Below are 15,858 nucleotides of genomic sequence, written 5' to 3'. Positions count from 1 at the left end.
GTAATTGGGTTTTAAATATTTTTGAATATTTCTTTATCTAATTTTGTATAAGTTGTTTATGTTGTTACCTACAATCTAGGAGTTAGTTTCGTTTATTTAGTTTACACGTTTAAACATCTTTGTATTCTATATATACTCAATTATATCAATAGAACAAATATACCATTATTTCTCCCAATCGCCTTCTCCTGTTAAAAAGATCCTAGACAACATTATCAGGATAATGCATGGGACCTACCCGTAAGGTATCTCAAAAGAGGGAATTTTTCATAAAAAATGGACTTCAATTCAGTCCTCATTGTGCCATATGTTACTGAACTACCACAATTAAGAACTTTAAGTATTATGCGCCTCCAACAAGTCTGTTTTCCCTCATTATTGGTAAACTTTTGAAATATAAATATGTGTAAAATATAGAAATTTTATTAATATTTATCCTAAAAGGTTACACTTAGAAGGCATTACCAAACAAAAGCACTAAATATATTTGTATATTTTATATACAAATATCAATATTTTAGATTATTCAATAATGTTATACATATAAAGTTAGGTTTTCAAATTTATATTCTAATCTACGTGACAGCTGATTTATCAATATTTTAATAATAATATGATAAATGAATTAATTTACAAAATCAAATACTGAACATTATTATAGTTTTAATATGTATCTTCTTAGGAGAATCCTATAAAATTATAAATTGGTATTACCAAAAACTCTTAGCTATATTCTTCATCTTCATGGAATACATTCTTGGAGTCACCACAACTTGAAAAAGTCTGTAGGAAGAAAGCCAATGACTTTCTACGATTTCATAAAAGTGATGCAAGAAAAGTTAGCCCATTATTTATGCCACGTCATAAAAGTCTTTTATTCAGTTGGACCAAGTTGTCTTCTGGACTATTGCACAATTTGACCAATTCAATCTCTTTAAATTTAGCGGCTGAGATTATTGTTTTCTATATATGGTGTGTGGAGGGTGTCCTGTCCACAACCCAAAGTAGCGGATGTTGTTGGCTTATTGCACGTCATTTTAAGGGGTTTTGGTCCACGAATTAGCCCAAGTGTGGCGCAAGTCAGAGATCACGTCCCACGAATTGAGCTGAGTTGAGGATGATAATTTGTTCTGCAAGCTAAATATGGCCTCAGAGTCAGAGGTAAGCTCTTCTCCTTCCTCCACATGCACCGATCACTTTCAGATTACTCATGGAATGCAACTTCTTCATGTAGTAGTAGTTATTTATGCCATTTCTTTTTAAGTAGAAATGTACAATCAATGTGGCAAATGCCTGAAGAAATCATTTCCTCAAACAGCTTGAAACAAAATATGATATATACCTGCTTCACAGAAAATTTTCTGTATTGCTGCCCCAAGGATTCTGAATCTATGGGTGCAATACAAGAGAACGGTGCAGATCCCTGTAAGGTAAAATTTTCTGAACGACTGTTGATCCTCTTTTTTGAAGCTTGTCCAGATGCTTATAAGACTACAACATATTGTGATAGAGTCGAGCGTTTGATCAATGTCAAAACACTGACTAAGCTCCAAAACCAAACATGAGGAAGAAAAAAATATACCAGAAATGAAATGCACAGAAAGGAATCATAGGAGATGGAAAAGTCCTTGAAGTATCCATTTGAGATGCACACCGAATATAAGAGTTTTATTAGAGGAAGGTGCCCGAAAGGCAGGCTTCTGCATGTTAGTAGTGGTTCATCACAGTACCATCGTAGTCTTTAATTATAATAAAATACAGTTGAAGGTGTCTTTCTAGAGCCCTTGCACATAGAATTAAGTTGATATGCTGCACTACGGCAAATAAATGCAGCCTCCCATATCCACAATTGCTGCCAATCTTAAGTACAAAAATCCACACGTATCATCAGGGAATGGAAGGTTAGCTATCTGCATCGTTGTACTTGTTTTCAAGCAACACCTGTTTCACAAATTGTCCTCGAACCCTCGGTCTTTGCTCTGCCATTTTCTTCCTGCTATGGTATCGCACCTGAGAAAGATGATGTAAATTAGATGTTTCTGTTCGTTTCCCATCCAAATGATGTAAATTAGACGTTTCCCATCCAAAATTGACCGTAAAGATGGACAATACCGATGCAAATGCAAAAGCAAAACAACAAAAAAGCAAGACTCTTCGACTCCCAAATTAACGTAGTACGTCTGATCATACCAATAGCTAGACAAATGTGATGTTTGCAAAGATGAACAACAAAGGAAGATGATATATTTTCCTTAGCATACGTCTAGAGAGGGAAGGGGTCATTGTTATCATTGTTTTGTCAAAATATCATAAGTTCAGAGTAAGATATCTCCCAAGCTATGGAAGTTCATTTTAATGCAGCTTTCATGCAAAATCTACCTCATTTTTGGCTCCATAGTTCTTAATCTAAAATTGAAATTCCGATTACCTTCTTTTCAAAGCATCTCTTTTTTCTCTTCTGGCGAAATTTGTTCAAAACAGCCTCTCTTTGTGCAAATCGGTTTTTCTCAACTCCACTACTGCTAGCATATCCAATGCCACCAGAAGCTCCACTTTCTGCAGCTAAGCCATTATCGCTTTCAACATTTATTCCTCTGGCATTTACAACAAGGCTGCTCCCATTCTGTCCATTGCTTCCATGGTAACTTCCTGAGGTGCTCCCATTCTGTCCATTGCTTCCGTGGTTACTTCCCGAGGTGCTCCCATTCTGTCCATTGCTTCCGTGGTTACTTCCCGAGGTGCTCCCATTCTGTCCATTGCTTCCGTGGTTACTTCCTGAGGTGCTCCCATTCAAACTGTGATTACCAGTATTGCCTTCAATGGGTGCACTCAAACCATTGGATGAACCACACTGGGGAGCTGCTGCTGTTGCCATGGTTTTCAACAACGAATCATCTTGGTTGGCTAGCTGCTGTTGGAGCATATTATGGACATGGTGGAGGTGATGGTGGTGCTGCACTTGGATTGATTCTGTTTTTGCTGCCTCTGAGCTGTTATCAAGTAGAGAATTGCTACCTACATTTCCGGTGGGAACCTGATTAGCGGTTGAAGCAGAAGTATATCTGCATCAGAGAAGAATAATTCAACTGTCAAATTTGAGCTCCTATTGCATGGTGATAGATGTTATTTAAATCCAAGATTTACTTATACCTTGAGAAGGCTGAGTGCTCATCTGAATGTCTTAAAACATTTCGTTCATGCAGACCAGTTTCAGTATCTCCTGTATCTCTCCGTCTCTTCAAACTAAGCTCAAGGCCAGGTAATTCGTTATGTTCATAGATGGCCTTTTCTTTCATGCCAGAGACCTTAAAGAGGCCATTTGTGATGTCAAAAACTACATCTTCAATTGTAGAATCAATACTGTTAGTGATGACACCCATTTGATCAGCAACTTGGTTTCTCAAATCACCATTGGGTTTCTTACAGTTGAGCTCAAGTTGATTTTTTTTTTGTTGCTCATCATCCTTCTTATAATTCATTTCAGAAATTTTTTCTTTGTTAATGCTTGCAATGTTGTTCAGTTCCTTTCCAGTTGGGTCCTCAAGCTGCAAATTTGGTATTCTGGGTACTCCAAGCTCCAGGTCTTTGCCCATCACAATATGGTCTGAAGCAAAAAGCAAATGGTGACATGAGATGTATAAGAGCAAGAGTACAATGAAAAACAGACCCATGCATACCATGTTCATCATCCTGCTTTTCGTGTTCTCTTGTTGTGGTCGTAGGCACCCAGCTGTTGCCAAATGCTTCAGGCCTTGAAAGAATAACCTGGGCACAAGTGCGATCAAGAGGATCAGCTAATTGGTCCCCTGGTGACATGGGTTTGAGGCTTTCAACTTCTGCTGCCCCCTTCATCCTTGAGCTCTGCAAAAGGAGAATGTAAGTGTGCATACGGATATATAAATTTACTTGGTTCTGGGCTTCATATGCTTTCAGTTACATATATGTTGATTTCTCTCACACACAAGCATGCCTGCAAACAGCAATGTGTGCACACATATTTGAAAATATACATGCACAACTACATTTGAATGGAGACAGATATAAGCTTAATTCATAAGGTTATACAAGAACTCATATCTCAACAAGTAGTGGCTTCCCAGCTTGATATACAAAGCATTTTTGGACATTTTAACACAACTAGGGCGATATTTTTTTCCGAATTACATAGAACATTACTCATTGCCATCTTTATCCAGGTCATCATTGCCCAATTTCTAGTCTGTTTAAAGTGCATGACTCACTGCAACCACAGGCATAGGTCATTGTTGCAGAATACATGTTAATCACCATTCTGGCTTTCTCATGTAGCACTAATTTGGGCCATCTCTTTGTGAGTGCATTCATTCATCATCAAAATTATTTTGCAATCTCTGGTTAGATGAGCATAAATGCATATATAATCATGCACATGGATACAGTGTATTTAGGTGCAGGGGAAAAACCAATATTTTAACTTTGGGGACAGCATGACAGAAACATGGTTTAAAATCAAGTAAAAAAATTGATTTTGAATCTTGGAGATTTTATAGACTGGTTTTGTGGACACTTCCTTTTCATGACGAGAATATCAATAGGTATTGACGCCTGACCTTTATTTAGATATAATTGATTTCTTTTCTTCAAGATCTGGGTTCTTCATAACATAGAGAAACTATTGTTTCTGAAAATAATATCATCCGCTGACATATCTCAATATCTTGCTATCTTAGAACCTAGTAAAGATATGAACCAATGGCGTCAAACATCATTAAAGCTGCCATCCAATTTGTTTCTTCCTTTTCTCTTTAAAGCACTTTCCTTCGCAATTTCTACATTTGGTTTAAACAAACATCCTTCGAGGAAACATCTCTGTATGAGGTAATTTATAATTTTTAAAGTTTGCATTTCTCTCTTTTTGTGTTTCTTACAGGAGTCATATACCATCACTGAGTCAATATTAGATTTTTATTTTACTTTATTGATAAGAAATAGAACCTTTAATTAATAATAATAGGTTTACAGGAAAATTACATGAAAGGTGAACTGTGGTCCACCCTTCTTCTGCAGAAGAAGGCATCTATAGAAAAAACATCTAAAAGGTACCAAAAATAAAGGATCATTTAGCTACTTCCTCCTTATTTGTTGAATGAAAAAGAGTGGAACACCAATGAACTCCCTCTAAAATGACTCCATTTATTCTTTTCAAAACCAGTTCTCTTTTCAATTTTCATATATCTAATAATGTCAAGAACCTTGGCCACAAATTTCTATACTTAATTTATACTTATCAAAATAAGATAAAGAACCTCATCTGTCTGAATTAAATCACAATAAGAGATTGAGATAGAGATAGAGCTAGAGCTAGTAAAACCAATAAGTATAAAAATAACCCTGAAATAAAGATCACATAAAATGCTTCCAAGATAAACTAAATCAACATCAAAATTCCTAGAAGCCTAGACCATGAATTGGCCCCCACATGGCTAAAGTTTCCACCAAAACGAGGTTGGATGAACTTCCTTCTCCTTATGATAGTTGCCATTTGAACATACAAATTGTTATGACACAACACATATCTCCTTTTCCCTTTTGGGCTCGTTGAATCTACTCTATTAAGAAGGTTATACAATTTCCATATATATATATATATATATATATGCAAATGTTTCTATAGTGGTGAAGAAAAAGATGCTCATAAAAGCTTCATATATCTGACGCTAGTATTAATAGAGGTAGGATCCTTTGCAGTACCCTTTCTGTCAAACTAGGTGCAGTTGACAAAGTAAAACACACCACATCACCCTAGACAAATCCCACAACTTACAACAATCTACTTTAGTTACCCACATTCTTTTTTGTATTATTCTGAAATAAAAAAGAAAGAGGTGCATGGAGCAGGTTCCTTAACCATCTCTTTATCTACAATCGTATGTCTCTGTCACCTAAATCTATAGGCAACCTCTAATTCGCTTTCGCTTCCACTGGACTTAATTACTACTATATCCATTTTAAACTTTTTCTGGCATCATGTTACTTTTTCCAATCTTCTTGCACAATGATGATAGTATCCAATGTCATCCACCATAACCAGCTAGAGTAAATAATTACAAGTTAGGAAGGAAGGATTACTGGAGTTAGAAGAAAGAGTTTGACATAGAAATGGGTTAAATAGGAGCCCTGAGTTTCACTATGGTCTACTAGGAGCCCAATCCTTGTGTCTACTAAATTAACCAAAGTTATAATTGACGAAGGATTTCATATGTGAGATTGACCGTAAAGAAATCAAATGTAACTAAATCATCTATCAGAGTTTATAATACTCGTATATAATTGTAAGAGTAACGTACCACAACTAATATAAATATGAAACTCTTCATGGTAGTTTCTTCTTCGTCATTTAAAAATTCATTGTTAATCAAATCTTATACATCAGATTCCCGACAGTACTTGGAGATCCATGGTTAATCACAAAGATTTCTTTGCTAAGAACTATTTAAATCCTAGCACTAATTGTAATTTACTAGTTTTTCTCAATCTTAGAACCAGTTGCACAAACTCTCAAGGGAAATATAACTCTTTCGCTCAACAGTATATAAAGGTACACCAACAGATAGGCAAACTTATTGCTACCAAATATTAACTATTTCAGATGCAACTCAAACCTTTCTAAATTAGAATTGTAACCAACCATATTGTTACTACCAAAGTAAAAGTAACACAGAGTCGAAGAGTAAGAGTTAGCAAATCAGTAAAACAATGAACAGTAACATAGAAGCAAAGTTCCAATGTATATATTAAAGAAATGAGTGAAAGTGCAAGTTAAGCGTAACCAAAAAAAAAGTAATACCTGGTTGCCACTTCCATTATCACTTCCATCCCGAATATTTAAACCAATGCTTCCTATATCATTTTCACCGTAGCTGCCAGAGTTGTTATCCGACTCTTCAGCATTTTTCGACTTGGTTGATTTTTCAGTCATTATACCACTTTCAGTCCCACTGCCACTAGACTAATGAAAGGACGAATAGTGAATACAAAACAGATGAGGAAAATTTTTATACTTTTTCTGCAGTCTTATATCAATGAAATGGAAAATAAATTATGAAAATGTGACAAAGAAAGAATGTGTACAAAGATCCAAAATCACAATTTTTGAAATATGGTCCAATGGCATGACTCCAAGCAAAAATTAGTGCCTTCTTCATTAGTATGGATGGCCAATAATTGATAAGTATGCATATGTAATCACAGAACTGATTAGAACCAAAAATTTGGTCCATCATATAGTATCATACATAAAGCGGGATAACAATAGCAACTCACACTCTGGCATTTCCTCCAAACATGCTGCCAAAAGTTCTGGAGCTCATTCTTTCGAATAGGCTTCCCTAAAAAGTGAACTGCACCCTTGGATAAACACTTAAAGACTACACTCATAGAATCATTAGATGACATCACTGCACACAAAACTCCACCAGGTGTAGCAGTTAAAAGTATAAATTTGAAAAAGTAAAAAGAGAAAAACAGTGTTAATTTCAAAAATAAGAAAAAGTACAAGAAATATACTCACTAATCACTGGAATATTCTTGCAAGTTTTGTGGCTCATAATCTTGTGCAAAAGGCCAATGCCCGATAGACAAGGCATGACTACCTCAGTTAAGATGAGGTCAATTTGATTGGTTAGATCTTCTAAGATTTTCCAAGCTTCTAGGCCATTTTCTACAGCAACAACTGCCAAAATAGAAATATATGGCAGATTCATAAGTGAAGAAAAAAAATAGAGAGGTAAGCTTGATATACTAAGGGGAAATACATCATAGTTCGAAAATTAACTTTATAGTTTCTGAAATTCTTTGTCCAGGGGAGGTATGATTACTTACTGCCATTTGTATAGAATTGTTTGTCCTCCCTAGTTTTTTAATTCTTTGCAGACACCTAGTCCATAGATGTTTATATTTTTATTATTACAATTAACAGTTTATAATAACTTATAAAAAAAGGAGTTTTGTTCACTTTTGATAAGAAATAAAATCGTTTGAAGCAAATGGATGCCAGCCATGTACAGAGGAAGCACACAAGATAAACCCTAAGAGATTGTCAAGCAACTACACATCCCTAAAGTTTAAGCTCATAAGTTAGGACCCAACAATTTTATTCAAGTGCTAACACTCTCCTCTAACAAGGCAAGTGGATCACCCACAAATAAAAACACAACTTATTTTAGTTTGATTTACACAATGAGGAGATTCAAACAGAAGTACCTTGCTCTGATAACATCTTAACTAACAATTAAACCCAAAAGCTTAGGCATACACGCTCACATGCACACAGAGACACACACACACACACACACACACACAAATACATGTATGGGTTAAGCTTATAAGTAAAGTCTACTGACTATATTTAAACTCTATGAGGGTAAAATAAAAAAAATAAAAAAAAATCACCTTAGTTCTAAAACTAAGAGAATTTGGAATGTACAACAGACGAACAATAATCCCAAAAACGGCTGGTTAAGTATAAACAAATCTTTAAACATAAAATACCAGAGATACCCTAGAAGGAAATAATAACAGATGGAATTTAAGCTGTTTGAGGATTGAAAAGAACCTAAATGTATATTAAACCTGCCAAAATCCACAAAATATATCATGGCAGATGAACACATTCCTAAAGGATCGATCTATTCCTTCTTCATTTTCTGTCATGACAAAATGAAAATAAAAATCAAATCTTGTATTTCCTATATTTGAGAAGGCTTTGGGTATCATTATCTAAAAACAAAATTCTAAAACTAAAAATAAAGAAATGTGTTAAATAAAGCACTTTAAAAATAAAAAATATACATTTGTATGTATATAACCATTAAAATACTTTACTAATAATTTTAATAACTCGAGAGATCAAATTAAAGTTGCTTATCTAAATTAAAAATAAAATAAAATAAAACAGCTGAAAAGTACTTTACAGGTTTTGAAAAATGGACAAAGCAATAAAAAGTACTTTCCCATATATTGTTTTGTCACTTATTTGTTGTAAATTGGAGAAAACAAAAAAAAAAATGTGTTTTACAAGGAAAGAATACACGAAAATAGGAAACACAAATGGAAGCGAACAAACCCTCAGATTTCCAGTTGAAAATAGAGATTTCTCTACACCTAGGGCTTTTTGGATAGAATAGTCAACTATTAACAATGCAGAACTCCTCTTCATTAATAATGGCCATGGCTTTCAAACAAACTTAAACCACAAGCTTTGTTGTTCTGAATAAAGTGAGGGGAATATTACTTATTAGTCATATAACCCTCTAACATTCAAGTTCAAGGAACAACAGTGATACAGTCACTTGATTAAAAGGTTGAATACATAAAGCAAGGACATGAAATGCCATCGTGGTCCAAATTGATACTAGATTTCATACCAAGTCTACAAAAAGACTACCAGGTTTTAAAATTTTGATTTTATTACTGAAGGTAAAATATTTTTTTCGGTTACCCCTTCCATCCCATCCAAAGTGCAAAAGCTTGAAAAGAACTTCAGAAAAATGTTAGTATGTTTCAAGAAAATTCAAAATAATATGTTCAACGGTCAAACACATCAAAAGTGCAGAAAAGCTCCTCTAGTGAAAGAAGAATATAAAGACCAGAAAAGCTGCATCCATGTAGAGAGCAAAGGAAGTCCACATCACCAAGGAAAACACAGAAAAAACTTCAACACAATTAGTGTGTTTGGTCTGTGTAACAATATATGGGATTGGATTATTGGTGGAACCATGCAACTGTTTCAGTGTCGCACACAGGAAGGATACGTAATCCTTGGGCCCACCACTCAATCTTATGTTCATTGGATGACTAATCCAGTAGAAAAGCATGGGATTAGCTTATCTCATATTCATAAGACTCTATTTTAGGAATGTTTAAATTATGTTGATAAAGTGGGCTTGGATAGAACTCACTCCCAAAAGCTAGCTCAAGGGAGGAGGGAGCCCAATCACTTATATACACCATAACAGCCCACTATTGGGGCGATGTAGGACAAATTCAACTTCTAACACCTTATCTCACGTTGGGCGTGCAAGGCCGGGGTCCAAACCCATCATCGCCCAAAGAGGGGAGAGACAAACATGACTTTGATACCATGATAAAATGGGCTTGGGTAGAACTCACTCCCAAAAGCTAGCTCAAGGGAGAAGGGAGCCCAATCACTTATATACACCATAACAGCCCACTATTAGGGCGATGTGGGACAAATTCAACTTTTAATAGTAGTCATAATCAAAATTATACACAATAGTTATTCATATAATAAAAAACAATTAATTATTGCTATAACTAAAATTTTCATAAATAATCAGTGACTAATTTTGATGAATATTTAAATATTAAATTAAAAAAATAAAGTAAAATTTGTAGTAGTATTTAAATTATATTTTATTTAAAATGGTTTTTATTAACTTAGTAGGGGAACATGAATTCATTTACTATATACAACCTCATCTAATCCGGTATTGGACCCAAAATAGAATAGTTCTATTTATTATCCAATATTATCCAATCCTAATTGATCCACTACTGCGTACCAAACACACTTTTTAAGTCATTTAAATAACCATAACTTGAAAAACTCAGAAAAAGAATACTATACCAAAACCAATTTGAGGAGAGCAAACTAATCAAAAGTCTAGTTATTTCCAGCTAATAGTGGCCAGATGAGCTCATGCTTATTAATATGTTATATCGCTTATTGGAAATCATTAAAAAGAAGGTCATTGCCATGTTGACACCTTTATGCTGAAAACACTATATAACATCCTCTCTTCTACCATGTTGATATCTCTATTCAATTTCCAAAATAAATAGTATTTACTTCAATTCTCAAATCATAGGTATACATCGTTCTATGTTAGGAAAGTTACTGACCTTCATAGCCACAATTCCGAAGTAATGCACAAACAACACAGCGAGTTGAATCATCATTTTCCACAAGTAGAACCTTAAGTGACCTGAGAGGCAGAAACCTCTCCCAGCAAACAAGAGGCCCCTGAGGCTGTTGCTGTGGCCTCTGCAGGACAGCCTGCGCATGTGCCTGAACAGCTTCCACCCACCCATCATTGACATCTTCCAAATCCTCATTGATTCCTGATTCATCTTCCTCTGAGAGCCCCTGCCCCTCACCCGCAACCCCATCCCTTATTTCCTTGCGCTCATCTCGAATACAATGATTTAATTCCGCCAACCCATTGGTCATGGGGCCATTATCATTCATCTGAATTAACTCCATCAACCAGACTCATACAGACCAATGATGTGGAAGTTGGTAAATAGAATTGGTGAGATAACCTCCTTTGTTCCACAAGAGAGCTTGCAAATCCTACAGAAGTGGAGAACCTTAACAAATCCAACAGAAGAAAAATTTATGGAGTTCCATATATAATTATCATAAACAAATAAATTTAAAAAAAAAATCCTAGTCTCATATGAGCTAGAAAATGGTGTGTATCCATCCGAATTCCAAAAGATTGAAACATCAGCAGAACACTTATCAAGATGAAAGAGTTGAATCCAGGATGATGTAAAATATGAAGTTAATACTCATAATGAAGCATAGACACAGATTTATAGCTGATAAAATGTTTAGAAAGGAAAGGAAATTATAAAATCTGAGTCATAAATATTTTAATAATATCAACCAGGAATTAAAAAAAAAAAAAAAAATTTCATTACTTGATTGGAAGGTAAACTAGTTTTGTACATAAAGGAAGAACTAAAAAAAATAAAAATAAAAAGGCCTGGCTCAACTATTGGCTTAAACAATATGCTTGATTTGGAGGAAAAACTTAACTAGCATAAGTCCTCAATTTCTTAAAACCACAAAAACACAAGAAAACATTTAAATTAATTTTTCTCTTTATTTGCTTAATTTCTTAGGAAGAAAATAGAATTTAGCACAAACAAAGAAATAATGGCTTCAGATTCAAACCAGTAAAGTTGAAATTTACAATTTAGAGGGAAAAAAAATGAAATAATGAAATTCAAAATCAAGTTTCAGGCTTCATTAATGCGAGATAATGCACTTAACGAAGCCTAATCCAACCATTAACATGCTAAATAAAGTGCTTTTTCATCCAACCAAACAGATAGTAGCAGACACATCATTCTCATAATTCCACATCCAGATGAAAAAGAAAAAAAGTGTTGAAATTAGAGTAATTAGATATCTCATATTTTGACTCTAAAAAGAAGAAATCAAATGAAGTCCAAATCTTCGAAATGCGGAAAAAGAAAAATCATATTAATTTGAGTATGTTTATTTTTCACCAAAAAAAATATCAACTAGCATCATAAGAGTCGCTTGTTTCTTCGAAATAAAACAGTTAACACAGTTCGTAATTTTCTCAGCAATGAACAAACGGAAACAAACAGCTATTCAATTTACCTATGATAAACTTCATTCGAACGGGAAGCAGACGCCAAAATTCTCAGAAATTCAAGTTTCAGAGAGCGAAATTAAAATTAAAATAAGGACATTTTACTTTTTTAGGGTTTTGTTTTAATTATTATAACATAACAGAGAAAAAGGCTTTTTGACCAGTTGAGAAACAGCAAGGCCAGTTTTTTTGTGTTTGAAGACAAGATAGATATTATCAAAAAGATATATATATACACTACCCACTCGAGATGCTGACGTGGAAAAGTGAGTGCCTGAAATAGTAACACGTAATATGCCACGTAGGATTAGTATTTGATGAGATGGAGGGTAGATCTAAACCTGAACTCTGGATAACTTGTGGTGGATCTTGGGCGATCCTCCGTATCGAGTAAAGTGAAACGTGGCGCAATGTTTGAAGAGTTAAAGATGCCTTCACGTAGGAGCTTTGAATCTGAGCCACTAGGGTAACGTGGGTTTTGTATTACGACAGCTGAGTTGTGGAGCCCACATAAGAATGGCTTGGCTGACATTAATCTCTTAATGTCGAAAATACCCTCAATGAACCAAATTTCATTTCTCGAATTAATAATCAAATGTGCTGACCTTCACAGTTGTATAATCTATTAATTAATATGACAAGAGGGTCGGGACAATTTACACCTACCTCATTTAATCTTTTAAGATCTTAAAATTGACTGAGTAAGAATTTTAGTAATTATCCTTATTAGTAATCAAAGAGGAACTTGAATTCAAGATCTCCTGAGTAATACACCCAAGAGTCCCTATCAAACCACTTGACCACTTAGAGATAGTTATTCTAATACAACTTCAATACCCTTAATAAAAATACAAAAAGTCAAACTCAATATATTTTACTTTTAATTTTTTAATTTTATCAAAAAATAATAATTATTCTCATTTCATATATGCTTGGGGAGGGTTAACAGTACTGTTAAGAAGAAGATTAAGTGATATCTTTTAAATTATATAAAATGTGAAGTTTAGACAAAACTTAGCCTTGGATCATTTGGTAAAAAATAAGCTATTAAAATGGATGATCCATTTTGAAATTTTTTAAAGAAAGTAGTCACAAAATAATGTAATAAATTTTAAGGTTAATTAGGTATTGCCCTACTTTGATTGGTCTATATATACAGTAATGCTAGGTTTACAATTCAATTTCAAAAAAGATATATTTACGAGCTAACCAATTACGAGCTATCACATCATTGTAAAATTGGGTTTCGCCCCTATCGTTACTCTTACTCCTATAAATAAGGCAAGTGTTAAGTCAACCAACTAATCACAAGGCACCATGGTTGACTAGTTGTATATACCAAAGCGTATACAAGATTAGCACTTTGAAGTTGTATAAATACTAAAATATATTTAAATTAATCAAATAGACTTAAATTTGAACATATTTAAACTGTAATTTGATGATGAAGCTGGTTCCATTTAAATTATTTATTGATTGTAGTATTTGATACTAGTTATTATTAGAAAAACAAATTTAGGTGAGACAAAATCCATACCGTAAAATAAACAAACCACAAAAGGAAACGGTTTGATTCATAAGAGACTTTGTTGATTAAGCTTATAGCTTGTATGAACATTAACATCCAAATATTATCACTTGAAATGTGTAATATTATTATTATTAAAGCAATAACAAATAACAGTGATTTTTAATAAATTAAAGTCATCAAATAGATTTGAAACCAAGTGAAGAAAAAATATTGATTCCTTACATGTCAAGGCATTGTAACTTCAGTTTTAGAAACTATATTTTGGTGGCTGAGTGATTCAATAAGGACTCTTCAATATATCACTTAAGAAGTATTAAGTTTGAGGGGGTAATATTACATTTACAACCCAATTTTACAAATTTTCTCTCACAATCCTGATATTGCAGCTCGCAATTGGTTATCTCGCAAATGAGTCACATCTGCTTGCTATGGGTCCTGTCTACCAATTTACAAGCTGACTAATTGCAAATTGTCACATCGAGATTATGAGAAAAAGTTTGTAAGATTGGATTGTGAGCCAATTTTTATCTGAGTTCAAGTCCCTCCTTAGTTGTTAATAGGAGTAGCGACTGGAGCTCTTATCAGCCGATAATTTCAGAGTCTTGGGAGATGCTCTTACTGACCAGTAGTTTCAGGGTATTTGGAGATTAGTTGAGGTACACGTAAGTTGATTTAGACATCCTCAATAAAATAAAAAATAAAAAAAAAACCTTGTGTATCAAAGATAGATTTGAGCTGGCTCGGACATCCTCAATTAGAGCCGTCGGTGGGCCGTGCCAGCCCACGACACAACACGACACGGCCCGACACGAAAATATGCGAGCCGTGCTATGGGCCGGCATGACACAACACGAAAAAAAATAAAATTAAAAATTAATAGTTATTTTTTTAAAATGAAGATATATTTGAAGATTTTAAGAATTTAGAAATTAATGAAAATGAAGATGTATAATAATTCTTAATCCTAATTTCTAAATTTGTATTTGTAATTTATAATTATAACTTATAAGTAATAAAAAGTATTGAAATTCAATTAATATTTCAGTGTCTCATTATTTTATTATATTTCATAGTTATTATATATTTTTAATTAATATAAATACAAAATATCACTAAATATAACTTATAAAATATTTTTAAAATAATTATTAATAATAAATCAAAATTATCATTATTTATAAATATTAAAATTAAATATTTTTACAAAATACGTGGGCCAACCCACAGCACGACCTAAAGCATGACACAATATTAACGGGTTGTGCCGTGAGCCTTCAAATTTCGTGGGCTAGCACAGCACGATAGGGCACGAAACTGTGCAAGTCTTGGCATGGCACGACCCACGATATAATATACCTTAAATTTTTAGGTACGACACGACTCACCGTCAACTCTATCCTCAATCATAAAAAAAATAAAAAACAACAACTTGTGTATGAGAAATAGATTCGCATAGAATGTTGAAGTGGGGATAAAGTGCGAGCTATGAGGCTGTCAGTCGCCACTTGTAAAACCATTTGACTTTTCTTATTTAAGACTTTGCATCTCATGCCTTATTTGTGGCTTCAGGTTTTTTTTATCTACATTATTAATATAACCTAAAAGTTTTCATTATTCCTTTTGATCTTTTTCTTTCTTTTGGAATCTCCTCCTCGACACCTAGTTCAGCTTCATCCACTTGTGTTTTTTTATAATTTGAAAAATATTATTAACCTTATGATTATCAAAAACCCCGTTTCAATAACAATCGATACGTTTATGTTGAGCGATCTTATAAAGTAAATGAAGTACTAAATTTTTTTTTTTTTAATGTTGTACATAAAGTATTGAAAAATCTATTGTATATTGATTGATTACTTAATTTTAAATGTAAAATTAAGATTGTTTTTGTTTTTGGTAATTAAAAACTTTTTATTT

General features: G+C 33.6%; 1 protein-coding gene and 1 long non-coding RNA gene across 5 annotated transcripts; one reads left to right on the top strand and one right to left on the bottom strand.

The window, feature by feature from the left end:
• Positions 1–1,716: 1,716 nt before the first annotated feature.
• Positions 1,717–12,594, bottom strand: LOC116107965 (two-component response regulator-like APRR7). 4 transcript variants are annotated; one of them, XM_031394249.1, is made up of 10 exons: positions 12,419–12,594; positions 10,903–11,370; positions 7,550–7,711; positions 7,303–7,436; positions 6,827–6,988; positions 3,678–3,861; positions 3,151–3,604; positions 2,773–3,062; positions 2,429–2,730; positions 1,717–2,010 (listed from the first exon to the last, which is right to left on the bottom strand). In XM_031394249.1, exons 2-10 carry the CDS (start codon positions 11,261–11,263, stop codon positions 1,903–1,905), a joined length of 2,157 nt encoding a protein of 718 aa, XP_031250109.1. In that variant the 5' UTR covers positions 11,264–11,370; positions 12,419–12,594; the 3' UTR covers positions 1,717–1,902. The 4 variants fall into 4 exon arrangements, with proteins under 4 accessions (XP_031250109.1, XP_031250107.1, XP_031250108.1 ...); XM_031394247.1 differs by having other exon boundaries at positions 2,429–3,062; XM_031394248.1 differs by having other exon boundaries at positions 2,429–3,062; positions 10,903–11,353.
• On the top strand, positions 2,930–3,726 carry LOC116107966. The gene is made up of 3 exons (XR_004124574.1): positions 2,930–3,113; positions 3,204–3,259; positions 3,522–3,726. It is a non-coding gene; the product is annotated as an uncharacterized LOC116107966 (long non-coding RNA).
• Positions 12,595–15,858: the final 3,264 nt, after the last annotated feature.

This window comes from Pistacia vera, unplaced genomic scaffold (genome assembly GCF_008641045.1).
Source record: "Pistacia vera cultivar Batoury unplaced genomic scaffold, PisVer_v2 Contig550, whole genome shotgun sequence".
NCBI lineage: Eukaryota > Viridiplantae > Streptophyta > Magnoliopsida > Sapindales > Anacardiaceae > Pistacia > Pistacia vera.
This window is presented reverse-complemented; position numbering and strand designations above follow the sequence as displayed.